This window comes from Drosophila navojoa, chromosome 4 (assembly GCF_054131105.1).
Source record: "Drosophila navojoa isolate 15081-1374.11 chromosome 4, UAZ_NAV_1.0, whole genome shotgun sequence".
In the NCBI taxonomy this organism is placed as follows: Eukaryota; Metazoa; Arthropoda; class Insecta; order Diptera; family Drosophilidae; genus Drosophila; species Drosophila navojoa.
This window is the reverse complement of record NC_142892.1, coordinates 12,756,134-12,780,313: the sequence shown is the minus strand read 5'-3', so window position 1 is coordinate 12,780,313 and position 24,180 is coordinate 12,756,134. Positions and strand designations below refer to the sequence as shown.

At 42.9% G+C, this 24,180-nt stretch overlaps 8 protein-coding genes across 9 annotated transcripts; 4 read left to right on the top strand and 4 right to left on the bottom strand.

Annotated features, from left to right (window-relative positions):
* The first annotated feature begins 55 nt into the window (after positions 1 to 55).
* Cpsf5 (cleavage and polyadenylation specificity factor subunit 5) lies at positions 56 to 4,821 on the top strand. Of its 2 annotated transcripts, XM_018099683.3 has the most exons (5): positions 56 to 457; positions 523 to 787; positions 848 to 1,013; positions 2,235 to 2,349; positions 2,421 to 4,821. In XM_018099683.3, the coding sequence occupies exons 1-5, from the start codon at positions 312 to 314 to the stop codon at positions 2,440 to 2,442; spliced, it is 714 nt and encodes a 237-aa protein (XP_017955172.1). In that variant the 5' UTR covers positions 56 to 311; the 3' UTR covers positions 2,443 to 4,821. The 2 variants fall into 2 exon arrangements, with proteins under 2 accessions (XP_017955172.1, XP_017955173.1); XM_018099684.3 differs by lacking the exons at positions 2,235 to 2,349; positions 2,421 to 4,821 and adding an exon at positions 1,183 to 2,176.
* Positions 2,639 to 15,368, bottom strand: Atat (alpha-tubulin acetylase). Its single transcript, XM_018099649.3, has 7 exons — positions 14,678 to 15,368; positions 8,596 to 8,733; positions 8,353 to 8,508; positions 7,893 to 8,282; positions 6,802 to 7,000; positions 4,251 to 4,315; positions 2,639 to 3,689 (listed from the first exon to the last, which is right to left on the bottom strand). The coding sequence occupies exons 2-7, from the start codon at positions 8,700 to 8,702 to the stop codon at positions 3,182 to 3,184; spliced, it is 1,425 nt and encodes a 474-aa protein (XP_017955138.2). The 5' UTR covers positions 8,703 to 8,733; positions 14,678 to 15,368; the 3' UTR covers positions 2,639 to 3,181.
* Positions 4,739 to 6,604, bottom strand: LOC108650485 (uncharacterized). The gene is made up of 4 exons (XM_018099641.3): positions 6,326 to 6,604; positions 6,159 to 6,263; positions 5,353 to 6,090; positions 4,739 to 5,290 (listed from the first exon to the last, which is right to left on the bottom strand). Exons 1-4 carry the CDS (start codon positions 6,377 to 6,379, stop codon positions 5,159 to 5,161), a joined length of 1,029 nt encoding a protein of 342 aa, XP_017955130.1. The 5' UTR covers positions 6,380 to 6,604; the 3' UTR covers positions 4,739 to 5,158.
* aay (phosphoserine phosphatase) lies at positions 12,064 to 13,467 on the top strand. The gene has a single exon (XM_018099675.3). It carries the CDS (start codon positions 12,434 to 12,436, stop codon positions 13,244 to 13,246), a length of 813 nt encoding a protein of 270 aa, XP_017955164.1. The 5' UTR covers positions 12,064 to 12,433; the 3' UTR covers positions 13,247 to 13,467.
* An 86-nt stretch (positions 15,369 to 15,454) lies between the features above and the next one.
* On the top strand, positions 15,455 to 17,967 carry Shc (SHC-adaptor protein). Its single transcript, XM_018099658.3, has 2 exons — positions 15,455 to 15,910; positions 15,989 to 17,967. The coding sequence occupies exons 1-2, from the start codon at positions 15,723 to 15,725 to the stop codon at positions 17,097 to 17,099; spliced, it is 1,299 nt and encodes a 432-aa protein (XP_017955147.1). The 5' UTR covers positions 15,455 to 15,722; the 3' UTR covers positions 17,100 to 17,967.
* On the bottom strand, positions 17,239 to 18,348 carry RpS17 (ribosomal protein S17). Its single transcript, XM_018099691.3, has 3 exons — positions 18,200 to 18,348; positions 17,818 to 17,969; positions 17,239 to 17,743 (listed from the first exon to the last, which is right to left on the bottom strand). Exons 1-3 carry the CDS (start codon positions 18,308 to 18,310, stop codon positions 17,503 to 17,505), a joined length of 504 nt encoding a protein of 167 aa, XP_017955180.2. The 5' UTR covers positions 18,311 to 18,348; the 3' UTR covers positions 17,239 to 17,502.
* Positions 18,349 to 18,419: 71 nt separating this feature from the next.
* On the top strand, positions 18,420 to 21,579 carry LOC108650478 (uncharacterized). The gene is made up of 5 exons (XM_018099631.3): positions 18,420 to 19,288; positions 19,341 to 20,295; positions 20,363 to 20,585; positions 20,652 to 20,865; positions 20,955 to 21,579. Exons 1-5 carry the CDS (start codon positions 18,420 to 18,422, stop codon positions 21,358 to 21,360), a joined length of 2,667 nt encoding a protein of 888 aa, XP_017955120.3. The 3' UTR covers positions 21,361 to 21,579.
* A 308-nt stretch (positions 21,580 to 21,887) lies between these two features.
* Ubc4 (ubiquitin conjugating enzyme 4) lies at positions 21,888 to 23,942 on the bottom strand. Its single transcript, XM_018099685.3, has 3 exons — positions 23,518 to 23,942; positions 23,159 to 23,311; positions 21,888 to 23,054 (listed from the first exon to the last, which is right to left on the bottom strand). The coding sequence occupies exons 1-3, from the start codon at positions 23,578 to 23,580 to the stop codon at positions 22,671 to 22,673; spliced, it is 600 nt and encodes a 199-aa protein (XP_017955174.1). The 5' UTR covers positions 23,581 to 23,942; the 3' UTR covers positions 21,888 to 22,670.
* Between the last annotated feature and the right edge of the window lie 238 nt (positions 23,943 to 24,180).

Here is a 24,180-nt window from a genome sequence, read left to right as displayed (position 1 = left end):
GTGCTGCCAGATAGTTAAAAGCACAGTGTACCCACTGCCGGCGCATCAGAAAATTTTTCAGTGTGTGCACGCCCTTTGTATATTCTGCATTCTCTGCCGGTGTGGATATTTTTTGCAATCGAAAAGCAGAACTAAAAGCTAGAAATTAACACATCTAAACCTTAAAGTGTGAAAAATCAAACGAATTTATTGAAAAACTATTCGAAGTGCCGTAGTGTGCAAAGTAGATAAGGGTTCACCAATTGGGATTTGGCGCCGAAATAGTACATTTTTCTATTGCCATTCCGGCATTGTGTGGTGTGTATAACAAAATGGCGTCCTCGCAAGTCTCAAACAAATCGGGCTCCGGCTGGCCCCGGCGCGGTAGCCAAGGCCAAGCAGATGCCAGCATTAGCAACAATGGTACACAAAAATATGCTCCGAATCAAGCATTAACCATAAATCGCACAATCAATCTGTGAGTAGTGCGTTTATCCAGTTATATAGAAGAAAAATCTCAAACAAATTTGTTCAACCCTTTAGTTACCCATTAACGAATTACACATTCGGTACCAAGGAGCCGCTCTTTGAGAAAGATCCATCTGTGCCGTCACGTTTTCAACGTATGAGAGAAGAGTTCGATCGGATTGGCATGCGTCGCTCTGTAGAAGGAGTGCTCTTAGTGCACGAGCACGGTTTACCTCATGTACTCTTGCTGCAGCTCGGCACCACATTTTTCAAGCTACCGGGTGGTGAGTTGAATGCGGGTGAGGATGAAGTTGAAGGTCTCAAACGATTGCTTTCTGAGGTATGTTGGTAAAAAAAATCAACCAATGAACATATGAATAAAATGTAATATGCTTTTCAGACGCTGGGCCGTCAAGACGGTGTTAAGCAAGATTGGATTGTCGAGGACACGATTGGCAATTGGTGGCGTCCAAATTTCGAGCCACCGCAATATCCATACATTCCACCACATATAACTAAACCAAAGGAACACAAGCGACTGTTCCTGGTGCAGCTACACGAAAAGGGTAAATATCCAATCCGCTAGTCAAAGGTGTTTTTTCACAGCGTAGGTATTAATGATGGCAAAAAAAAAAGACAAGTACATATATATATTATACATATAACCTTGTATAAAGTTTTTGCCAAACCGATACGCTAACAAACCTCATGTCATATCTTTTCAATGCTGTTTAGATACGGACAGGAACGCCAGTTACGATGTACCTTGAGCTGTTCCATAATAGCGCCGTGTTGTGTTGTGTAATCTCACGCATCTGGCATCTGCCCAACCAAGCATAGAGCTCTTCCTCAACGCTCTACTCTCAAGAGTGCAAAACAAACAGAAATGAAAAGAATCAGAAACAGATCGCATAATGGCCCCGAGGCGCATATCATTTTAATTAGTTCGTCGATTCTAGTTCAAAACTTTTTGTACAAAACTTCAAATTGTATTTGTTGCTCTCTAGAGTTGTTGGCATATTTTGCGCATATCCCAAAATTCTTTGATTGTTCATGTTGTATTAATTTTGTAAATATGTCGACATTTCTGTAAGCCAGAGAGCGCAATCCTACACACGATACTCTATCTATCTAATTTGTTTATTCTTTTGGATTATGTGTTGAGCCGTTCTATTGTAATCGGGCAGGCAGTGAATAGTTTAGCTGAGAAGTGCATTGTAAAAGTTACCGGTTGTCGTCTGTTAATGCGCACAAATCTCGCGTGTTGTGCAGATTTGCGTGCATTGCAAATGCAACTGGACTAGGCAGGCAGTCGTTACCCGCTCCTTAAATAATTTTTAAGCACTCGTTTATGTAACAATTTAATAACTCTGTGTTTATAGTATTTCCTTGACATCATCCATTGTGCAACACTCGCACCTTGTATAATGTATGTTGCTTTTAATGGTAATTGAAATTATGTTCATATCTACTAGACTTTGTTTAATGCACAAAATGCTATCAGATCCAAGTGTATTAAATTATATATATGATTTATTTGGTGCATCAATAACGAAGTCTGGTAAATTAGGTTAACAAACTATAAATGAATGTAAAAAAAAAAAAGAAAGACCAATACAAACTTTTATATATCATACTTAATTAGGGCAGCGAATCTGTAAATTGTTTTATATAACCAATTGTAATTATTTAGTTATTTCAATAATCATGTGATTTACAACCCTTGTTATATGTAATGGTCTCTTCTACATACATAAATTCTGTCTCTATCGTTTTCTGTAATCTAGCACTATTTGCTGTACCCAAAAATTATAAGCTTGTTGCGGCGCCCCTATTCGAGTTGTACGACAATTCACAAGGCTATGGACCCATTATATCATCTCTGCCGCAGGCGTTGTGCAGGTAAGAATCGTATTGGCAGCGATCCTTTCTCCATTCCTTTTATTTTTAACATACTTTTAATCCTGTTACAGATTCAACTTTATTTATATGTAAGGCAGAGGCGGACCCCCATTTTTCCCTAGATAGGCTGCATCACCAACAATAGCTCTACTTTAAAAAATTTAAAGCACGACGTGCCCAGGTCGCCAGATGATTTCCATTTCATTTGTATATGTGTGTGTTTGTGTAGCAGATTAAATGCAAAAAGACCAAGCGTATTGTGGCTTGGCGTATAAATAGAGCTTGAAAGTTTTTATTTATTTTGGACTATTGGTTTTACTTAACTAGGTATTACAGAGTACATATTAATTGGTTCAAGAAAATTGATATTTTAAGTATGTTAGGGCCATTTATAGCATATACTCGCTATAAATCTGCTCGTAATAATCGCGTTTGCTGCAATGGAAGATACGCACAGTTTGTGATTATCAAAAGTATTCACTAATATCATAATATACTATGTTATGCATGTGACTGCTGTTAACTAAATTGAACTACAGACTGTAATTGATGCTGGACTAACATTTAACTGCGCTGTTGAGTGCGAGGGTGTAACAAATGAACTAATTAACAGAGAACTAAAGAGCATTAAAAGCCAACAACAAAAGTGAACTAAAACATGAAGGAACCGTTTGTGTCTGTATCTAGTATTTGTTAATAATTATATCTTAAATATTATTTGCTTATTCATTGGTATGCATATTTTATGTTTCATGACAAGTAAAAAAAATGTAAACATATTAGCAAATATTGCTTGCAAATCTATGCTGACTGATATTTCATGTAGAAGTGTTTACCACAATTTATTGTGATAGAATTTTAGATCGTTATAGCCCTGATCGGTCAAGCCGCCAGTTGATGACACTGTGGACATGGCATCTGTGTTATCCTGGGCGGGCGAAGTGACTTCATTGCCCAGAGGACGATTGATCTTCACTATACCAAAATCTTCGCGCTCCTCTTGATTGAACTCCATCTTGCCGGTTGGCATAACGGCCATGCCCACGCCAAAAGAGCGATTCTTCATACCAGTGTGCTGCTTGCTCAGCTGAAAAGCCGGTGCCCTACGATTATCCCCAATAATGCTTTCGGCGACCTCTGGCGAGCGCACTGTGGGTGGAGTTGGGGTTTTACTCTTGGGAGGTGGTGTTGGTGGAGTGATCACCTCCTCTGGCTCGGGCTCTGGTTCAGGCTCCGGATCTGGCTCCTGCTCCTGCTCCAATTCGTATTCGATATGGTTTTCAACCGTCTGCAAATGCTGCATTTGCAATTGTTCAGCAATTTCTGCAATCTCGTTGCCTCTGTTGGGAAAGTTAACAGAGGCTGTTAAATAACATACTACTTGGAGTATTAAATAAAAATTGAATTTAAGTTCATGTTGATTTTATTGCACGGCAAATGAAAATAAATAAAATATAAAAAAAATGCGATAATCGAAAGAGTAAAAGTTAAAATAAAAAAATTGACATAAATGTAATCACAATTATCAGGTATTTTGTGTGTGACGGTCGAGCGTTTGAACCAATGTGAGCGTGTGTGATATGTGTCTTAGTGATGTGGGTGTGCGGCGAGTGCAGCCTCCTTTCCTCTTCGTTATTATTAACTATATGATAAGGCAAAATTATAAATAATTTTCTATAAACAAATAAGAGCTTTGTACAATCGTTTAGTTAACATTATATTGTTTTGTTTTGTATGTAATGCAGCCACTGGTGCGTATGCGTAATTATTTGATTCTGAAAGATAACAAAAGAAAATTAAATGAAACCAAAAATGAAACACAGATCAAACCAAACGATAAAACATATACTCGACAAGTGTTAGTTAAGAAATATGAAGAAAGGTGAGCCAAACGGCTTTACCTGTTAGACTCTGCGCTGCCTCCACCGCCGCCCTTGCCGGAACTAGCGCTGCCAGCATGAATTATCTGCACGACAAAGAGATGAGAACGAATTATATTAGAGACAACACACAAAAAAGAACTGGGTCATATTTGCTTACTGAAACATTAGGGGTAGTATTAGATTATTTAGCCAAACCAAAAACCAAATGCAAATTAAATAGCTCGATTAAACTCGATTCATTTAGCTTAGCAGGAATACCTTTATAAATAGCCACTCGTACACACACGCATTTAAATCAAGGAAAACAAAAAGCTTTTCTATTATATTGTTTTAGTGGATAGCCCGTCTCCTCCACCGCCTTGAATCTAGCACAAGTGTCAAGCGAAGTTTTATTTTCAACACGAGTCGCCCTTAAAACAGCCCCTTGGCACGCAGCCAAAATAACTACTTCTTTTTAGGGGTTGACCCACAAAAATGAAATGGCCAACCCCAAAAGATTTTCGGAATTTGTATGAAATAAAATCTGTAGTTTATTTACAATGAAATTTCGAGTCAGGGCATGGTAGCTTTAGCTAATCTAACAGAAAAAGTAGTTAATTCATCTTTCGACTTTGGGCAGACTTGGTCGAAAAAGGTGAACAGGGAATTTTGTACAGCTATGTATATATGCATACATATGTATAATTAATATATATACTCATATAAATGTATTTATGTTGTGTTTTTGCTAGTTGTTGCTTGTTCATTTTGGCACTTGGTTAACTTCAAATTTGGATGCATTGTGAGCCAACACACACACACGCAATCGCATCTAAATTTCCTCAAATTGAATTTCGTATGCCAAAGATCACACAAGAATTCAATTTTCCATTAATGATATCGAATTTGTTTTTTTTTTTTTATGGGTCGTTCCTGATTTTTGGTCATCATTGCATTGGCATACCGGCATCGCCATGGCCCAGCTCAGGTGTGCGCACCAGGTAAATGGTTGTCTGGCAATTGGGGCATGTGGTGCACATCTCAGCAGCCGGTGGCACAGCATTAGCCGCCTGCGAGGGCTGTGGGAATAGGTGGTTTATCAGTTCAGTGTACAAGCATTTTCTATGCAACATCAATTTACGTAGCCCTGTTGCGGTTGTTGGTATTTGCGTGGCGACATCTGCGGCGGTGGCTGCTGCTGCTGTTGCTGTTGCATTGGCTGCTGCTGCTGCATCTGTGCTTGAGCTTGAGCTTGACCTTGTCCCTTTGCATCCTGCTGCACCATTTGCTGCTGCTGCTGCTGCACTTCCGGTTGCTGCTGATGCTGCACATGGGCTCGTCCACTTGGATAGGGATCATGGCGAGTGGGCTGACCAGCTGCCGGTGGCTGCACATATTGTGGCGCCTGTTGATTCTGCTGTTGCGGCATCGATTGCTGCGGCTGCTGTGCGGGCACTGCCAATGGCGGCTGTTGTGGCACCGCTGCAGGCGGCTGCTGTTGCTGCTGTTGCATTTGTACTTGTGCCGGAGCAATATTGCCGAGAGCCTGCTGTGGTGTCGGAGCAGCCTGCGGCGGCTGCTGCTGCTGCGGCTGCTGCATTAGAGGTGGCTGCTGTTGCTGATATTGCACCTGAGATTGCAGCGGCTCTTGGCCAGAGGCGACACGTATGGGTGCGACAGCAGCATTGGCAGCCGGCTGCTGAGTGCCAGCCACAGGCACATTACTGGCTTCCAGACCCGAGTGACGCAAGCGTGAGGGACGAGCAAAAGCGTTCGAGGCCAAGAACGATTCGTCCACATCCTGCAAGCCTGAACGGCGCTGGAACGGATCCTGGCGATAATTCATGCGACTCAAAGCATCCAATGGACTCTTGCGTGGCTATTATTAGAGGTTTCTCTTTTAATTGACTACGACTCTAAAACCTAATTGCCGTGGCAGCAGCTTACATTCTCCACGTTCTGCCTGGCCTGGCTGGGCGTTAGGCTGACCTCGCTGCCGTATTTGCGTGCCACGTTAGCAGCATTGGCCGGCATACCAGCAGCATGTCGCGACTGCAAGTCAGAGTAGAGCTAGATGCAAAACACTCGGAAACACTTCAGCAATCTCAACTTACGGCAACGCTCGTCCTGGAGGCGCCTTGGCGAGCATTTCCACGCTTTTGATCCATTTCAGATCCTTTTCAATTTCAATTTCAATTATAAAATTGGCGCCTTAAATAGCACACAAAAATTACGCGAGCGTAGAAAAAATTTTTTCTTTCAGATTTTTTTCTGATTTTTTTTAAAATGACGCAATCGAAATAATTTTTATGATTTGTTCAGAAATTAAAACAAAAATTCGTTGTGAATCGTGTGAAGTAGAAATGTTAACTAACTCCTATTGAACATTTCAATTCAGTAGCAAACAGAAGGCGAACGAGGCCTACTATGATTATAATGATTTTACTCTTTGGCTTAAATAAAACAAAAAAGCAATTCCAGGCAACAAAAAGAAACAATTGAAGCAAAAGGTAAGCTCTTTGGCGCACTCAAAGTCCACTCATAACTGTTAAACTTGAAAGGTGAGAAAAGTGTTTTAATATTTGAGTACCTCGGCCATGCTGCATGTGGGTCGCGGTGCGCCGTAACGTCCATTGGGTGAGATCTGTGTTATTTGCTGCAGCAGTGCCGCCTGCTGCTGTTGTTGCTGTTGCTGGTGTTGCTGTGACTCGCTGCCACGCCTACCGAAACGCTTTTGCTTGGACGTCTCGTCGCCCAAGTAAGTGGCCCCAAAGAGTTGTGTGTTAGGACTTGATTGATGCATGGATGGATTGATTGATGCATTTGATTGTTGTTTGTTTGTTTGTTGATGTTTGTTGTTGTTGTTGTTGATTAACGTTAGTAGGCAGGCGCAACATGTGAATTGAAAATAATTAATATTTAGTATATTTACTTAATTACATAGATATGCATATTATTACAATTATAATTAGTTACTTTTAATACGTTTCGCTCAACTTGATAGCTGAATATCGTGCTCAGCCTATATAAATATTAATTATTAAAAATCTCGTGATAAACTCCTATAAATATTAATAGTAAAAGAAAGGTAAACTTGAACTTGCCTGATTGTATGAATTATTGAAGCGAAAAGTTGATTTTTAAATTGTACTAAATTTCTCTGGCATCTAAAATCAATCAAGTAATTTCATATAAATATATTTCTGCTTCCAATTTTCTATTAACTATTTGCCATTTACATTCACTCATTAATCAAAACGACTTCAGACTATATCAAGTTGTGCGAAACATATCATATACATATAACCAAGATATAGATACGGTTAAGATTAGACTTAATATGTATATATTTATGTATATATATAAATAGTTTTGTCTAGTGAAAGCGCAAGCAACAAGCCACCGTTAATAGATTGCATACAATTGTTTTGTAAGGCTTATTTATCGATAAATGCTCTTCCGCAGGCGATCAATTTTATCGCAGACGCCCACTAATGAAACCGGCACACAAACAATTGGGTGAATTGTTGAGTCGGATGTTTGCGTGCGATATGCAAATGTTGTTGGCCAAGAAATGGGCAACAAAGCCAACGGAAATGTTTCCTGCAAGGCGCAATGCCTCAATTAACCCACTGCCCTGCCCAGCCCTGCAGTGCCCTGCACCGCCCCCATTTAACTCACCTGTTTGTAATGTGCAGCCCGTTCTTGGTGCGCTCCGGCGATGCGGCATGTCCATTACGTGAGCCATTCTGACTAGCATCGTCCCCGAAAAATCCCTCATAGAGTACGAAATTATTTGCCTGCGGTATGGTGCGTACCAGGCCGTAGTGCTTTCTCAGAAATGCGAGCAACTTCTCGGACGGCCGATCTACGGAACATTTCACTGGTGTCCATTGCTCCTCATTCAACATGGTCTCGAACAGGCGCTTGCCCAATCCTGCACGCTGACGTGACTCGTGCACGTAAAAGTCCAGGATTGAGGGCGACTGCTCCATCTTGCGAGTCTGACCCTTCTCGTCGAACAAGTAGAGATCCTTAGTGCCGACCTTGAGCAGGCCAATGACAGCGCCGCTATACAAAGAGAAGATTCCGGTATAGATAATGATCATGGATAGTGATAAGAGTTGATAAGTCGACTTACTTGTGGCCTGCCTCAGTGTCCGCTAATAGATAAATGGTCTGGTTCTCCGACATACGCAGGCGTTGGGCCGTTGTTACTGGCTTGTTCAGGCCCTGCGATATGGCCGACAACTGACCTAATCGATCAATTATCTCGGACATCTTTGAGGTGGCATCTCTGTGGGCGTGAGTGTGGAAAGCGTAACGGTTAATTGACTTACGACTCGAATTGGGTATACTGCCCGCGTACAGTTTCAATACTCACAAGCACTGACGCCGATCCCCTCGAAAGGTGTGCGGCAGTAGATTCGATGCCACTTTTATAATTGGCTGCGGAAACAGCGGCTTAATATCGAAACGGAATTCCACCATAATTGCGACCGCCGATGAGCGAATGGATCAACTGAAAATGCAATCGAGAAGGCCAATTAAATAGAGCATTGCAATAAGGCGCGTTTCAATTTGATTATCAACTGCTTTTTGGCTGTCGTTGTCGGTGTTGTTGTTGTTGCTCTTGCTGGTGGCGCATCTAATTTTGGGTGCGACCTCACGTGGGAATCACCGCACCACATGCCATTCAGCCAGCTAGCTAATTCAGCGGTTAGGAAATAAACGTCTACTAGGTGTGCTGACAGGCAAATTGCCATAAATAAGTAACAGTCTTGAGCTGCGCTACCTCTGCCAGCCTACACGCCAACCGATAACGGTAACCGTGCAATATGCGTATACATACAATACAATACGTTACCGGTGTCATTAAACTAATGTCTGTGGGTGGAGGAGCATGGGAAAGTGGAACACAATGCGGTTACAAAACTCCTTTATGGCTAATTTGCGAGTGCAACGAACTGATGCCGACAGAAAGAGAGCGATAAGCGCTTTTGTAATTACAATTGAGTTGAGCGGGGCGGGGCAATCATTTCGAGCGCATGCAAAACTTTTTGCCTCTGCCACTTTTTGAGTAGTTTTGTCAGCCACAAACTTAAACAACAACAGGCTGCAATTGCAGTCAGCGTCAACGCTGCAGTCGGCGTCACTGCACAGCGCAGTTCGAATGTCAAAATGCGATAGCAACAGCAGCAGCAACAGCAACACCGCACAAATGACGTGTTTGCACGGTGCAGCATAGCCCCCAGCAGAGAGGGGATTGCCTTGCAGTTGACGTTCTTGTTGTTTATTTGCCCAACAGCAAACTGTTGACGTTGCTATACATTGCCTATCTCCTTCTCTCTTTCTCCACAAAGTGCTTTCCATAAGCCAAAGCGCATGATCTAGAGCAAAAACAAAAACAAAAGCAAGAACAAGAACAATGCAATGAGACTCATAAGGAGCGAGCGCGGGTTACCTTCGGCTCTTCTTGTTGCTCCCCTTTTAAGCTCATCCGTCTTACATACAAATCAGACATACAAACATACATACATATGTGCGCTTTTGTAAATGTGTCAAGTAAATGTGTATGTGTGCTTGCGTGTGTAAGCATGCGAACAGGCAAAGGAGCTAATATCGCGTGTGAACGGCACATGTGAACGAGTGTAAGTGAGAGAGTATTATACACATACATATATACATGTTCGTACGCGATCACAGCGACTACTAGCAAACCGTTAATCAGCAATAAATTCAGTTGGAAACAAAACGCTTGACAACTTGCATTTTTGTTTAATCGAAAACAAATCAATTATAAACCGTCAGACAGATCACAAATATAAATGTTTTGCTTGTGCAATTAATAGTTGCACGCCCTGTGATGAAATTAAATATAGCAATTGCACGGCCTTCTGTCTAGCCACCTAATTATTTTTTTATTTTCGTCTAGCAGCTGATTAGTCGCTGACTGGAGGAAAAAACCAAGCCCTCGCCTGAGGCTTGCGCCGGTGCCTCATAGCCTAGGGTAACCCCCTCCATGCCATGCCCTGCTCTGCATCAAGTTGTTTGTTGTGGGCGTGTATTAAATACATACACACTATATAGTAATATGATTCTATACATACATATGTATGTATGTACATCCATATGTATGTAAACAACGACATCTCGATTACAATAAATAGACGTCAACGTGCATCAATAATTTACCGAGTGACTAAACTGAACTATATTATGTACATAGGCGTATTCTATTATCAAACCTTAGTCACACACGCGTGTCTGACCAAAGGCCAATACAAATAATTTGTATTCAATACGTACATACACATGTGTGTGTACATATGTATGTACAGAGACCATTATAGAGCCTAGTTTTGTCCTGACACGACAGAAATTGAGCTAGCCAAAAGCAAAAGACTTGGGTCAAATTTATGCAGCAACAAGGTCAATCGATAAATGGAAAGCAAGTTGCCAAGGTAAGGGAAAAGTTTGACGCCCAACAACCGGTGCTGTTGAATTTCTGACAGGTGTTTGTTGTCCAAGGCAACAAGGAGCAACGACGGCCTGGCAATTAAAACTTAATTTTTAACTATAGTGTTCAATTGAAGTCGTTAGCTTTTTTGATCTTGCAATGTGCACGCAACGGGATTTATCGTTATCGAAGCCAGTCAGCAACAAAGTGCATAATCACTGGCAATGAAATATATTTGCGGTCTCGGGCTGTTGTTGTTTACAGCACGCTTCGCAACCGACCTGAACAATGATCAAAACAACTTGTTATTCTTCAAAACAACAAAAAACCACACCAACAACAACAACTGCATTTAACCACAGCGACTGCAATTCCATTTTCATTACTTACTGTTTTTGTTTGCTTTGCACGCGCCTTGTGATAGTTTTATCTACCGGGCAAAACGGACGGCACAAAACGAGAGAGGGCGCGAGAGAGAAAGAGAAACTGCGAAGAGTAGAGCCAGCGCTCAGCATGATACGTTTTTTGACGTAACATGTAACGTAAAACTTTATTGCATCAGCCCTCAGAACGCGCCCCTGTATATTAATGCACACATGCACATTTAATATAAATTGATATATGCATTTATGTATACTATATTTTATATACTACACTATATTTTCTCATCAATGAATTATTTAAAAAAAAGAAAGTCGTCTGTATATGTATGTTGATTCAGCCATCAACTTGACCACAAAATACGCTGTATAATGCTTTCCATAGTAGAAATCTATCAATTGATAAGACAACACAATTCCGGTTCTCAAAAACACGAAAATAACTCCTGCGCTCAAGGTTTTCAGCAGTACAAATTCGGCATCCGATTTCTTACACTCTAATCAGCAATGTTTTAATGGCCCGCTTATGATAAGAGACGAACGCTAGACATCAATAGGTCGCAAAACCGGCTCAATCCGGTTTCAATAAGCACTCGAGCAGTAAGTGACACTTTTTTTTCTTCATCGATTAAGATTGTGATAAAGACAAACAAACATACATCGCTTGTCTCACTAGCGAGCGGCTGTACAAAGGTTAGCTCACGCATTGGAACGAAGAGAATTTGGAACATACAAAGTAGGTGAGCTGATAGTCGGTGCAGAACCTATATCTATGGCAGCTGTTTATCGACGAACATTGTAAGTGTAACACTCACTCACACATACAAATAAACCAGCTGAGTTGTAATTGGCAGCTATCGTATGATCGCCTCTCAAGCACATGCACAGACGCATACACGCACACAAACAGACTGGTCAGCGTCGCGACACTTCGTCTGTTAGCTACGAGAGAGAACGAGAGAGCAGGGCAGCAAACTAAGGCGGCGCTGCACTTGTATTTGTTTGTTCAAGTTTTCTTATAAAGGCGCGCACACTGACTATTGGAAAATCAGTTGCAAGAGGCCAGTCAACGCGTATAGATCGGAACGATCGAATACAATTTACAAAAATACAACTTAATACAAATCACAGCGCCATGTCAAGCTGAACAACTGAAAAGAAAACAGAAACAAAAAACAGCTGAGCAGAACGAAACGCGCGTGTGCAAAAATAGAGAACAAAATATATGCGTATGTATATATAAATATATACACACACAAATATTTACAACGGAAAATTTTGAGAAGCGAATAGCGTGTGAAAGACGCAGAATCGTAACGTAAGCGTAACCACGCAACAGCCTTTACGTAATTAACAGAGTCAACGTGATATCCATTCGAAAAATGAGCAGCTCAGTGTTAAGCATGGTACGTCCAAGTGCTGCCACGAACGGCTGTGCAGGCCCCACAGCAACAGCGACAGCCACTCTGCTCGCCCAGCAACTAAACGCGGCGCTTGCTAGCGGTAAAAGTACTGTAGCCGCTACGCAGCCAAAACAGCCGCTGCAGGCAGCCAAGATAATAAAGCAATCGGACATCGTTTGTTTCGACGTCGACTCAACTGTCATCTGTGAGGAGGGCATCGATGAGCTGGCCGAATTTTGCGGCAAGGGCAGCGAAGTGGCCCGCGTAACCAAAGAAGCCATGGGCGGCAGCATGACCTTCCAGGATGCGCTCAAGATTCGCCTGAACATCATTCGCCCGACACAACAGCAGGTAGCCGAGTTCATCAAGCAACGGCCCAGCACACTAAGCCGGAATGTGAAGCGATTTGTGGCTCAGCTGAAGGCGGACGGCAAGCAGGTGTATCTCATATCTGGCGGTTTCGATTGCCTCATCGCCCCTGTGGCCGCAGAGCTGGGCATTCCACTGAGCCACATGTTCGCCAACAAAATGCTATTCGACTACAAGGGCGCCTACGACAGCTTCGATGTCAACCAGCCCACATCTCACTCTGGCGGCAAAGCGGAGGCAATTGGCTTGATTCGCAAGCAGCAGCCAGCAGACACACTAATCACAATGATTGGAGATGGTGCCACCGATTTGGAAGCTGTGCCACCGGCAAACAATTTCATCGGCTACGGCGGCAACGTGGTGCGAGCGGAGGTCTACAGGCGCGCCCAGTATTATGTAACAGACTTTGAGCAGCTGATGTGAAGGTGGAGGTGGGAGAGGTCAACCACAGCGAATTTAGTATTGCAAATCGGCGTGTTATAGTTTCTAGAGCAAATAAATTAAGTATATAAGCCTACATAGAAATAAATAAAAATATATATATATATACATTTAAATACAATGATAATGTGTACATGCGAGTGCATAAGTTTATAGCCACTTGGAAAACAATAAAAACGGCAGTTAAATGTAGAGTAACAATAGTTTTGTACATTGTTTTAATACTTTCCGAAAGCAATGCAAAGCCTTGCTTGAAGGAACAGCTGCAAGACCACATTTTAGTATTGCAAAAACAGATGATGACATAGCTGGCGCAGCAAATCAGTCAAGCAAAAAATAAAATCATAAATACATTACCAAAAATATTCTAGAAATTACGCTATTCGCACCACTGTAAATATTTTTATTTACATACATACGTACATACATACATGTGAGTATACAGTTTATTGCCTTCTCCAAGAGCATTTAACAGCTCTGTTAAAAAGCAGCGCAGTGCTGTGATGACACTTTCTATTCGGCTCTGTAGTTGCTGTTACAGTATCATTAAAGCAGGGCATGAAATGGAAGCAAGAGTTCGTCGCGCTCTCTTTTAGGGTAATAATAAAAACAAAACTAAATCAAAGGTTAAAGTCATTAAGCACACTTTCTAAAGGCAATCAAACTACATATTGGCCAACCGGCGCTCCCATTTATGTCATTAACAATAATTATTTTAAACAGCATTTATCTAAAACAAAACTCAGACAAGGCCGTGGTTGTGTAGGTGTTATCGACAGCCGTAGATGCTTACCGGCATGTTGTTGTTTGAGGGTCAACGTCATTTGTTTTAATTTGAGCCTGCTCTACTCTGGCGCCATATTAGGAGCGAATCGGCTGCTAATTCAAACAGCAAAGGCGTGAATTAAGGCCACATTAGATGTCTGGACCGTTGGGCGGTCAGGTTTGAAACGCTTAGAGCAGCAATTAGCGGAAGCCACCAAAAAAAAAACCTATGAGATCACCAACAACAAGAACTGCGTAAAAGCTAATTATGTTTCCAGCTATGGCTTACATACAAGTGTATTTCTATAAGTGTGTGCGTGTAAGATTCAAGATTTCATGGGGCTACCGTTATGACGTAGTCTATACGGCTACAAATGTCTCATGCAAATGACTCACACACACAGTTTCGGCTATGTCGCTATATGTGTGTTTGTCGTATCTGTTCGTGAGTGTGTGTGCATGGGACTGCTATAAAAATTACTTCAACCTGCAAATGACGTAAAAATGGTTTTATGCTCACTGAGCCGCATCCAAAACGGCAACAGCCGCACGCACACACAAACATACAAGTATTTACACAGACAAAAGAAGCTAGTAGCAGAAAGTTTGATAAAATGGCAAATAGCTCAAAAAAAGCAATAAACTTACCACAATAATAATAAACTGCAAGCACACTGATTTTATTTATTTTATGGTCAGACGCCGTATGAACACTCCAATCAGATTCCAATTGCACGGCTGCTGTTGCGTTGGCGTAACCGCTGCAGAGATTTGCGTTTTCTTGGTCCGAGGGTGTTTGACTGCAGTTGCGACTTTGGAGCGGGGGTGTTTGTCCGTTGAGTTTCTTATGCTGCCTTTATCGATTGTCAATTTAGGTCTTTGAGGCCAAAACTTAAATAGTTTCACAATTGTTTCTTTTGAATCAGATTTAACTAAATTATTGTTATTTAAAAAAATCTATTGTCTCAAGATTGTGGCACAATAATCTCAACAAATACCGCTCAATAGTTAATACACCAACTAAATATAATATATATTTGTTGTTTTAATTTAAGATATGCCGATTTTTATTTACTTCTGTGAGCTTAAGATGACGGCGTTGCGGCTCTGAAAACAATTTCTGTGTATGTATATGCCCCGCTTGAAAACACAGAAAACCGACACGCACGATTTAGCGTCCGAGCAAACGTTGTTGTATGCACGAGAGTTAAACAAGATATAAGCTTCACAGTGAAGCTTTATCGTGCCACAAGCTTTTTAACTAGCAACAAGCTAAGCCAAGAAGTTGATTATAGCAGCTGTTTGTTGTAGAGGTTGGCCGATAAATAGTAAACAGACTGAGGCGGATGTGCGATAAATGTATCAGTGTTGGCTGGGCACATTGGCAGCAGCACTGTTATATATATATACAACTAGTTAAAGGCATAATTACCAGCCATTAAATTGTTTTTAGTCAAATATTACTCTCATATATAATACAAACCTCATACAATGATATTTCAATGGATTTGAATATAAAGGATTCTGTTAAATAACAGCTGCTATCGAGCCAAATGAACGCCCTCTCAGAACTAAGAGTTCGTTCATTTAGTTAAGTGAGTCATTCGATCGAACTTATTCCGAACGGCTCAATACAACTCTACAAACAAAGGACGCACAGGACGCATACACGAAATACGCATACAGAAACGAAATGCCACGGAATGGCGGCGATGCCGGCAACGGTGGCACAGGCTCAAATGCCACCAGCGATGGCTGCATCTATCCCGATGATGTTATATTGGAAAAGGGCGTAACATTCAATGTACGCTACACGGGCTGCGTTGAGGTCAAGACCTCCATGAAATCGCTGGACTTTGAAACGCGAACGCTGCTCGCACGGTAGGTGAACAAAAATGAAAAAACAAGAAATTAAACTTCAACAAACAGCCAGCTGCTAACCGCGTACAACAATTTCAGGGAATGTATTAACCGAGTATGTGAAGCAGCTGGTCTTAAGTCTGTGAGCAAACGGCGATTGAACAAAAAGCTGCACAACTTCATCTCGGATCGTCCCAGCATGGAGCATGCGGGCACCAACATAATAATTAACGTATCCAGTCGTGCTTTAACGTTGAGCAATGTGGAAACGGGCGAAGTGATTGCCAGTCACAATATGCCTCGGATATCGTTTGCTTCCGGTGGTGACAATGACACTCTCGATTTCTTGGCCTACATTGCGAAGCGAGAGGGCGACGAATGGCGTGCCTGCTATGTGCTGGAGTGTGCAGGCGGACAGAGCGAGGATCTGATTGTGACCATTGGGAAGGCTTTTGTGTTGCGATTCAATGCGCTGAGCAGACAGAATTGTGCAGGCGCAGGAGCAGCAGCTGGCACAGGCGCAGCTACCACAGATAACATTAATCTGAGCTGTAAAGAGAATGTTAAAGAGTATTACAATGACTTACCCAACAAGCTGCCGCCGGATCTGCCTTGCGATGAGCAACAGTTGCAACCGCAACAGCCTTTGGTACAGACACAAATACCACTTCATCCGCATGCTCCTCGTGTCGCCCAGTTGAATTTGAAGAAGCCGCGAGATCGCTTGAGCAGCAATCTTATCGATCTTAACTCCCCGCCACCCGATCAAACCACCAACAAACATTCACTTGGACATTTCGATCCGCTGCAGGCAGGCTCTGTTGCGTCGGGCGTGGCCCCAAATTCCATACGCGACGTGTTCGATGGGCCGCAGTGTCCGCTCACTGCTGAAATCTGGTTCCATGCGGCCATCTCGCGTCCCATCGCCGAACGCCTGCTGCAGCAGGATGGCGACTTCCTGGTGCGCGAGTCTCAAGGCAAACGCGGGCAATATGTACTGACGGGATTGGAGGGGAAGACACCTAAGCATCTGTTGCTCATCGATCCTGAGGGCGTGGTGCGTACCAAAGATCGCATATTCGACAGCATCAGCCATTTGATCAATTACCATTGGGTCCATGCACTGCCCATCATCTCGGAGGATTCGGAGCTGGTCTTGCGTAATCCGGTGCGCAGACCCAACTTGGAGCAATCAACTGACAATGCATAAGCAACATATACAAGTCTACATATACCCCCTATACATATATTTATATCAATATATATATATATATATATATATATATATTTGTGTACACGCTTAGATTTACATATGTGCACTCGTAGAGAATATCTTTTATATATCGTCGTATCATTGTATAAAGAACAAACCCATTTATTTATGGATCGAATGTATACATATTTATATGTGCATGTCTACACAGTATTTTTCATTAAAATGAAAATAAACCAACCAAATGCATTTACTTAATCGCAATCCAAAGACAACACAGTTATTGATTTATAATGTTTGCATTTCACACACTTGATGTTTGTTTATTGTGCTCCAATGCAAGGTTTTCTCTTTTTATAAAACAGGCATCTTTAAAGGATCACCATCTTCCGATCTAAACCTAATTGCGACGTCCAAAGTTGTTGGTGTTGGGCTGGGTCAGCTGCAGGCCACGAATGTTGTGGAAGTCCAACAGCTTCAACATCTCCTTGGTATCGGCATCGACCTCAATGATGTCCTGCTCCAGAGCCGAGACAGCGGGCACGTAGTTATCACGACGCTCGCGCTCCTCCTCCTGCAGCTTAATGGAAATACCACGCACCTGGGAGTGACGCAGACGGCCCATCAAATGCGTAACATAGCTACAGGGATTTATATAAAAGCAACAATTAGTATTGCAATCCCACCTACAGTATTAACAGCAGCTTCTACTTACCCGGCAATCTTGTTGCGGAGGGGCTTGGTGGGAATGATAGCAACCTCCTCGCAGATACGCTTGTTGGTGTGGAAATCCAACGTCAAGCGTGTGTAGTACTTCTCGATGATGACCTTGGCGGCCTTCTTCACTGTCTTGGTTCTGACGCGACCCTAAATTTTAAAGTGAAGAGGGTTGGAATACACAGATTAGTTTACGGTTGTATACACACATAAACAATCAAGATTTTGAGCCAGTTCTTTGATTGGCCTGAATGAAATTTCACTACGCTCAAGAGCGGCACATATTTGACCACAATAAGCTTCACATATTTTTGCTTTTAGTGCAATGATTGCAGTTTTAAATAAGGTTTTTATTCGAGTTTTGGCATTCAGACACCCACCATTGCGAACGTTGTTACCGGAAAAGAACAGAAAAGAGCAGCTGTCAAAATTACATCTTTTGTGTGAATTGCACGCACAGGGTTGTATGCGTTAGCGACTATCGAAAACATTCGTGACGGTGCGAATGGCTAATAGAAGAAACATCGCGGTTACCAAAGTAACGGAAACAGTGCAAATTTATTTGATTCGCAATTTTCAAATAATAATTGGGTCATCCAAATGGAAAAGTTAAGCAATAATGATGAGGAAGGCGCTGCTGCTGCATCATCCAACTCAAATTCGGAGGAACAACAACAGCAAGCGGGCAATAGCAATGGGAGTGCAAACGGTTCCGATTTTCAAATCAGTTTAAATGATTTTCTCGATTTTCTCAAACTTTCCTGTCACGTAAACGATATGATAACAAAAGTTGAAGGCAAACCATATAATCGGGAACCCGTGCCACCCGCCGAGAGTCTAGCTGGTGTCTTCCCGAAGCGAAATTCAAAAAAAGAAGAATTCGATTTCAATAGTTTGGCCGAAAATGAATTGGTTAATGAACTCCTGGGCCTTAAGCGTTCCAAACGCAATACGAGCAGCAGTAGCCTAACCAACGGTAGCACCAGCAGCAGCCGAGATGAGGGCAGTCGTACGAATCTGCTGCTGCCGGATCCTAGGTCCTCAATGCGCTCTGGACACATTCACAGCGAGCGTGGCCTACATCCAAAACTACGAGAACAACTGGACTATGTAATCAACGAGGGTGTGTTGGACTCGGTGCTCTCCTTCATCTGTCCAATGCCCTTGCCTGTCACCTTGGCTCCCAACGGCGGGCGGGGAAAGGCGACCAAAGTGCCATCGTCGCAGCCATTGCAGCTGGTGAAGGCAGATCCCATTTCAAGCTCAAATAATTTGACGACGCCCAACTCGAGCTCGCCCAACGCTCACTCGCCCAGGGAAAGCCCATCGACTGAGATGCACAGCGGCAACAGTGTGGTACGTGCGTCCGTAAAGGAGCCAATTGGCAAAGCATCATCTAGCACAGCCACACGACGCAAATCCCTGTTGCTGGTCAAGGACAGTAAGCATTCGCGGCAAGACAAGAAGGAGTGAGTGTATGAAAATAAATATGTACATCGTTTGATCCCCAAATCCTTTTAGATCAGAGGTCGTCATCCACGTGTGCGACGAGGTGAAGAACACCTCGCGTGACTTCACCTGTCCGCAGGGCCTGTTGGTGAGCAAAATGGGCTACTTTGCGGATGTTACGGCCGGGCAGCGTCTGGAGGAGATGGACATATCGGTCCACTGTGACATACAGATTTTTGACTGGTTGATGCGCTGGATCAAGCACAGTGCCCAGAGCCAGGAGCTGCCGGCGCCGGGTCAATGCAGCACCTCGGGCCCCCAGCTGGATGGCAACAATGTGGTGCCCATTCTGGTCTCGGCCAGCTTTCTGCAAATGGAGCCACTGCTGCTAGAGTGCCTAGCCTTCTGTCATGCCCATCTCAGCGAGGTGGTGCGCACTTCGACGAATTTGTCGTGCCTTAATGATGCCCTAGTCACCCGTTTGGCTGCCATGTTCACTAACCTGGAGCTGGAGATGGTGCGCGACAAGAAGGAGCGTGTTACGCCTAGGCTGTGGACGAAGCTCGTGCAAAGCCTTTGCGAGCCAGATCCGGAGGTGCTGCGTGGACATTTCTATAGCATCTCTGGACTGTTTCGGTGCGTGCGCTGCTGTCGCTGTGTGACTAATACGATGAAGTCCCACGTGAACTGCTTGCCAAGCAACATACGACTCAATCGCTGGGGCCAGCTGGTCAGCAACCATGTGCGCGATACCAACTGGGATCTCAATGTGTATGTGATGCAGCTGTTCAAGGACCTCAAGTCGTGGCGCAAAGTCTACTGGAAACTTTGGGGTCATTGCCACTACCTGTATTGCTGCACTTGTGAGGCTCACTTCCCGGTCTATCAAATGAGCTGGTGTCGCTATCATCCGGAGCCACCGAGTTTTCTAGGTCCCGACGCCGAGGGACGCATTGCCGGCCCAGCTGGACGCTACCCTTGCTGCAAGCAGCAGGCATTCCGCTACGAAACGTTGCCAGGTCCCAATGTAAAGCATGTCAATTGCTGACGTCTTTGAACAATTTCTATTTAATGTGCTTTATGCTGCCTTGCAGGGCTGTCAGTTCCGCGAGCACAGCGTGCTGGTGGACACAGATCGGGAGCGTGCGATCCTGGCCATTGCCCAGCTGGTTGGTGAGAACTACGCGCTGAGCGAGCAGCCACCGTTGCATCTGCAGGAGCTAGCCGCTGCGGGTGAGATCAGTCCCAATTGGTTGGGCATCTCGTTGACGCCACAACGTTGCCGCCAGGGTCTATTGCCGCAGCTCTGCATGGACAGTGGGTTATGGTTTCCTCTCTAAACATATGCATCTCTTTGATCATCCAACTCAATATCTCTCACAGTGACCAATCATCGTGTGAGCCGACGCTGTCGCTATGAGAATGAGACGAGCTCCGAGTCGGACAACAACTCGACCAGTTCCGAGGATACGCGTCTGCCACGTGTACGCAATCGCAATGCGCTGCTCGACGATGATTACTCCTCAAGCAGCGATGGCTGCGAGTCGGATCATCGGCCACCGCCGCGCAAAGCACGCGGCAAAAAGAAACGAAAGCGGTAAATAGAGAGGGAGAGAGAGAGAGAGTTATGCATACTTATCTCATTATTATCAATCATCTCTCATTTATTGCTCGTCTCTCGCCTAGGCCGGCTGCTGTCTCTGGGCGCTTCTGGTCGGGCGAGCTGTCGGCGCGCAGCAATCAGGACCATCAGCGTGACTTTGAGGAGAAGATCATGAAGCAGGTGGCCAGCTACGTATCCAAAAAGACGGGCCCCGATCAAAATTCGGCGCACAGCACCCAGCCCCTGGGCGGCACTTATGTGCGACTGGAGACCGAGTGGAAGGAGATGCTCAAGCAGCGTCACAGCAACCACAACATGCCATCTGGCAGTGCCAGCAGTGCGGGCACTGCTACTGGAGGCGTTGGCGGCTCGGGCTCATCGGGCAACAACATCAACAATCAAAATGTTCACGCTGGCCTGGGCGGCGCAGTGAGCAACATGATCGGTGTTCCGGGCGCTGGCCAGCTGTCCAAGCAGAAGCACAAGTAGACTCCTAAATCGAATGGCAAATAAAACGTAGACAATATTAGAAGTAGAAATTGTAGACAAATGTGTTTAGCCAAAGAGTTCTACACTATGCAACAAGAGCGACAAAATTATTCAAGTAGACATATTCGTGATTTGTAGAAAAGTGCATTAATCAATTTTGGTCTAGAAAATATTATAAATTAATGCAAAGATTACGTAAATATAGTCAAATTGAGCAAACGCTTTAGTATTCATTTTTTATTGTTGCATAGTGTTATTTAATGCAACTAATCAATAGATTCACCTTTATGCATTTCTTAATATTTGTTTATTATTTAACTTAACGCAATTTACAAAGATTTTTATTATAGATCGTTTTTTTTTTTAACTTTAAAATTAATTTTCTTACGTTTTGCTTGCGTCGGCTAGCGACATAAATAAAATCGGGATAAAGGTTACAAATAATATGTTTATTAATTTTAAATGTGTTTGCAATTCATTTCTTATGTCTTGACTCAAATTAGCATATTTCTCCTTTCATTCTGTTGTTGTTGTTGTCCTCGCTTAACAATAAATGCGGCTGCACAAGCGGAACCCTGGGTCCTATTTCTATCATAAAAATATATATTTAATCAAATGTCGTGGGCGGGCTGTGCCTCAGGCTCAACCAGTAGCAGGAAACGCAACACAATCTTAAATATTTCAATGTACTGCATACTTGAACAAAGAAATAAATAATGAATTCCACACTAGGAAAAAGAACAGCTATTGGGCCGAAGCCGGAACTCACTTTTATTATACTTTACTTTTTGTTGTGAGATGGAAAACTCGCAGGGAAAATGCGATTTGGGCAAGTGAGAACGGAAATGGACCGCCAGCTTTTCCTTTTTTTTTGTTTTTTGTTTTTACAGTTGCACAGTAAGAAAATTTGGAAATAAACAAAACAAATATGAAAAATTTGCAATAAACAAGATCGTGTGTTTTTGTTGTAATTTAGTTGTGTTTGCTTGTGGGTGTTAGAGTATTTGTGTGTGTGTGTTTGCGTGCTCGAATTAGGTATATACATATTTATAAAGTTTTGGTTCTTCCACAGAGTACTTAAAATTTTGCATAGTATTTGTTTGCTTTCTAACTGAATCAGAAACCAGACTGACTGAAATATAATTTGCCACGGTTGTTGCTGCTCCTGCCTGCATCTTTCTATTTTAACTTGTTGCTGTTGGTGCTTTCCTGCTGATGTCAATTTTATTGTTGTTGTTGTTGCTGTTGCTGTTGATAATGATGTTGTTGTCGCTGCTCCTGTTGCTGTGGTTGTTCGTTTCGCCGCAAAGCTAACTGAATAGACACTCGGTCGCCTTCTCCAAATTCCAATTCTCTTTGGATAATACAGCGCGCGCATCGTGCTCATCAATGCCCATGTCCTTGAGCCGCTGTATCTTTGAATCACAATCGGGAAACGTAGTCGGGCCGCCGGCATACGCATTGGTCCAGTGTCGGGCAGTTAATACGAATAGATCGTGCTTATCCTTGAATTGATATGCGACAACGGCATCCTGGGGATCATCGGGTTCGGCGGCGGCCAGCAACGCCTGCAGCGACAATAATACCGTACGCAATGTCATCGCAGCGGCCCAGTTATCCTTTAATATGTCTAGGCAAATGGCGCCAGTGACTGACGAAATGTTCGGATGCCAAATGCGTGTTATAAAACGAACCTGAAACACAACTCCGAGTTTATACAAATATTTGTATACGTATATGTATATGTATATCACACATACATATTTAATATACACACAACCTACAACAGTGGACTCACCTTTGGTGGATTGAATGGGTATGTTTCTGGCACTTTAATTTCCAGCACAAACTTGCCGCCCTCGTAGGGCGTGTCTGGCGGGCCGGCGATCTCGCCGCGCAGCTCTGTCCAGCTATCATTGACTAGCTCTATTTTGATTGAGCACTGTACGATCTATAGATATGGTTTAGATATACAATATTAGCATAAATTAATAATGTTAAACAATTATGCAATTTGATTGTTTTAAGAGCCTCGCGCCAAAACAGAAAATGTTCCGATTGGAGGCAAAGTCCTTGATTTCTGCTCATATATGTGTGTATGTGTATACATATACGTGTATATATACATTTGTATATATTCTGCCAGGCCACACTCACCTCTTCGCTGCGCATAACTTCTTTAAATTCGCGCTTGATACGTGATACGGCCATGTTCGCCATGATTGTTAATTTTGTTGTTGGTAGTTTTTGTTGTTGTTGCTGGTGTTGTTTAGCTGTTCGAGATTTTACTGCCGATTATAGCAGAGTTCTCTATTGTTGTTGGATTGTTGATTGTTGTTTAGTTTGTGCTGTTATTGCTAATGTTGTCGTTGTTGTTGCGTAAATAACACGCAGTCGCTGACGATGGGTAAAAATCTATGATATATATAGACATATATGTTGCAGCTAAGTGGCGGCAGCATACAAAAACAATATGAAACGCTTCAATATTTCAATTATATTAAACTGACACTTTTTTCAACAAACTGTGCACGTAAGCCAGGGCTGCTAGACTATCGATAAACATTGGCAGTCAGCTGCTGGCAAGTGTGACCCATACGCCATATCTGAAATTATAAACCAAATGTTAAGTTTACGATTTATATCTATCGAGTCTGTTAATGGGAGGAGTTTCACTGTTATGTGTTTAGAGCTTAACAGATACCCGTTTACCCACAGTGCTGTAAAATACTTATATAAACTTGAATTTTTAGCGCCAAGTTCACATTGACTTTAAGATCATCTTATGCTCGTTTTACGCTAATGCTATGAATATGGGTA

Excerpts from the sequence above, each read along its gene's own strand:
- aay (XM_018099675.3), top strand. The coding sequence starts at position 12,434 with ATGAGCAGCTCAGTGTTAAGCATGGTACGTCCAAGTGCTGCCACGAAC.
- Ubc4 (XM_018099685.3), bottom strand. The coding sequence starts at position 23,580 with ATGGCGAACATGGCCGTATCACGTATCAAGCGCGAATTTAAAGAAGTT. Across the intron at positions 23,312-23,517 it reads AAGTTATGCGCAGCGAAGAG|ATCGTACAGTGCTCAATCAA; the intron begins GTGAGTGTGGCC and ends CCATATCTATAG. Across the intron at positions 23,055-23,158 it reads ACCCATTCAATCCACCAAAG|GTTCGTTTTATAACACGCAT; the intron begins GTGAGTCCACTG and ends GTTGTGTTTCAG.
- LOC108650478 (XM_018099631.3), top strand. The coding sequence starts at position 18,420 with ATGGAAAAGTTAAGCAATAATGATGAGGAAGGCGCTGCTGCTGCATCA. Across the intron at positions 20,586-20,651 it reads GCCGCAGCTCTGCATGGACA|TGACCAATCATCGTGTGAGC; the intron begins GTGGGTTATGGT and ends TATCTCTCACAG. Across the intron at positions 20,866-20,954 it reads GGCAAAAAGAAACGAAAGCG|GCCGGCTGCTGTCTCTGGGC; the intron begins GTAAATAGAGAG and ends TCTCTCGCCTAG.
- Cpsf5 (XM_018099683.3), top strand. The coding sequence starts at position 312 with ATGGCGTCCTCGCAAGTCTCAAACAAATCGGGCTCCGGCTGGCCCCGG. Across the intron at positions 458-522 it reads ATAAATCGCACAATCAATCT|TTACCCATTAACGAATTACA; the intron begins GTGAGTAGTGCG and ends TCAACCCTTTAG. Across the intron at positions 788-847 it reads TCAAACGATTGCTTTCTGAG|ACGCTGGGCCGTCAAGACGG; the intron begins GTATGTTGGTAA and ends TATGCTTTTCAG.
- Atat (XM_018099649.3), bottom strand. The coding sequence starts at position 8,702 with ATGGTGGAATTCCGTTTCGATATTAAGCCGCTGTTTCCGCAGCCAATT. Across the intron at positions 4,316-6,801 it reads CCACATGCAGCATGGCCGAG|ATAATTCATGCTGGCAGCGC; the intron begins GTACTCAAATAT and ends TTTGTCGTGCAG. Across the intron at positions 3,690-4,250 it reads GGCAGCGCAGAGTCTAACAG|AGGCAACGAGATTGCAGAAA; the intron begins GTAAAGCCGTTT and ends CTTTCCCAACAG.
- RpS17 (XM_018099691.3), bottom strand. The coding sequence starts at position 18,310 with ATGTTTTCGATAGTCGCTAACGCATACAACCCTGTGCGTGCAATTCAC. Across the intron at positions 17,970-18,199 it reads CGGTAACAACGTTCGCAATG|GGTCGCGTCAGAACCAAGAC; the intron begins GTGGGTGTCTGA and ends TTTAAAATTTAG. Across the intron at positions 17,744-17,817 it reads CTCCGCAACAAGATTGCCGG|CTATGTTACGCATTTGATGG; the intron begins GTAAGTAGAAGC and ends AAATCCCTGTAG.
- Shc (XM_018099658.3), top strand. The coding sequence starts at position 15,723 with ATGCCACGGAATGGCGGCGATGCCGGCAACGGTGGCACAGGCTCAAAT. Across the intron at positions 15,911-15,988 it reads ACGCGAACGCTGCTCGCACG|GGAATGTATTAACCGAGTAT; the intron begins GTAGGTGAACAA and ends CAACAATTTCAG.
- LOC108650485 (XM_018099641.3), bottom strand. The coding sequence starts at position 6,379 with ATGGATCAAAAGCGTGGAAATGCTCGCCAAGGCGCCTCCAGGACGAGC. Across the intron at positions 6,091-6,158 it reads CCAGGCAGAACGTGGAGAAT|CCACGCAAGAGTCCATTGGA; the intron begins GTAAGCTGCTGC and ends CTCTAATAATAG. Across the intron at positions 5,291-5,352 it reads AACAACCGCAACAGGGCTAC|CCCTCGCAGGCGGCTAATGC; the intron begins GTAAATTGATGT and ends CTATTCCCACAG.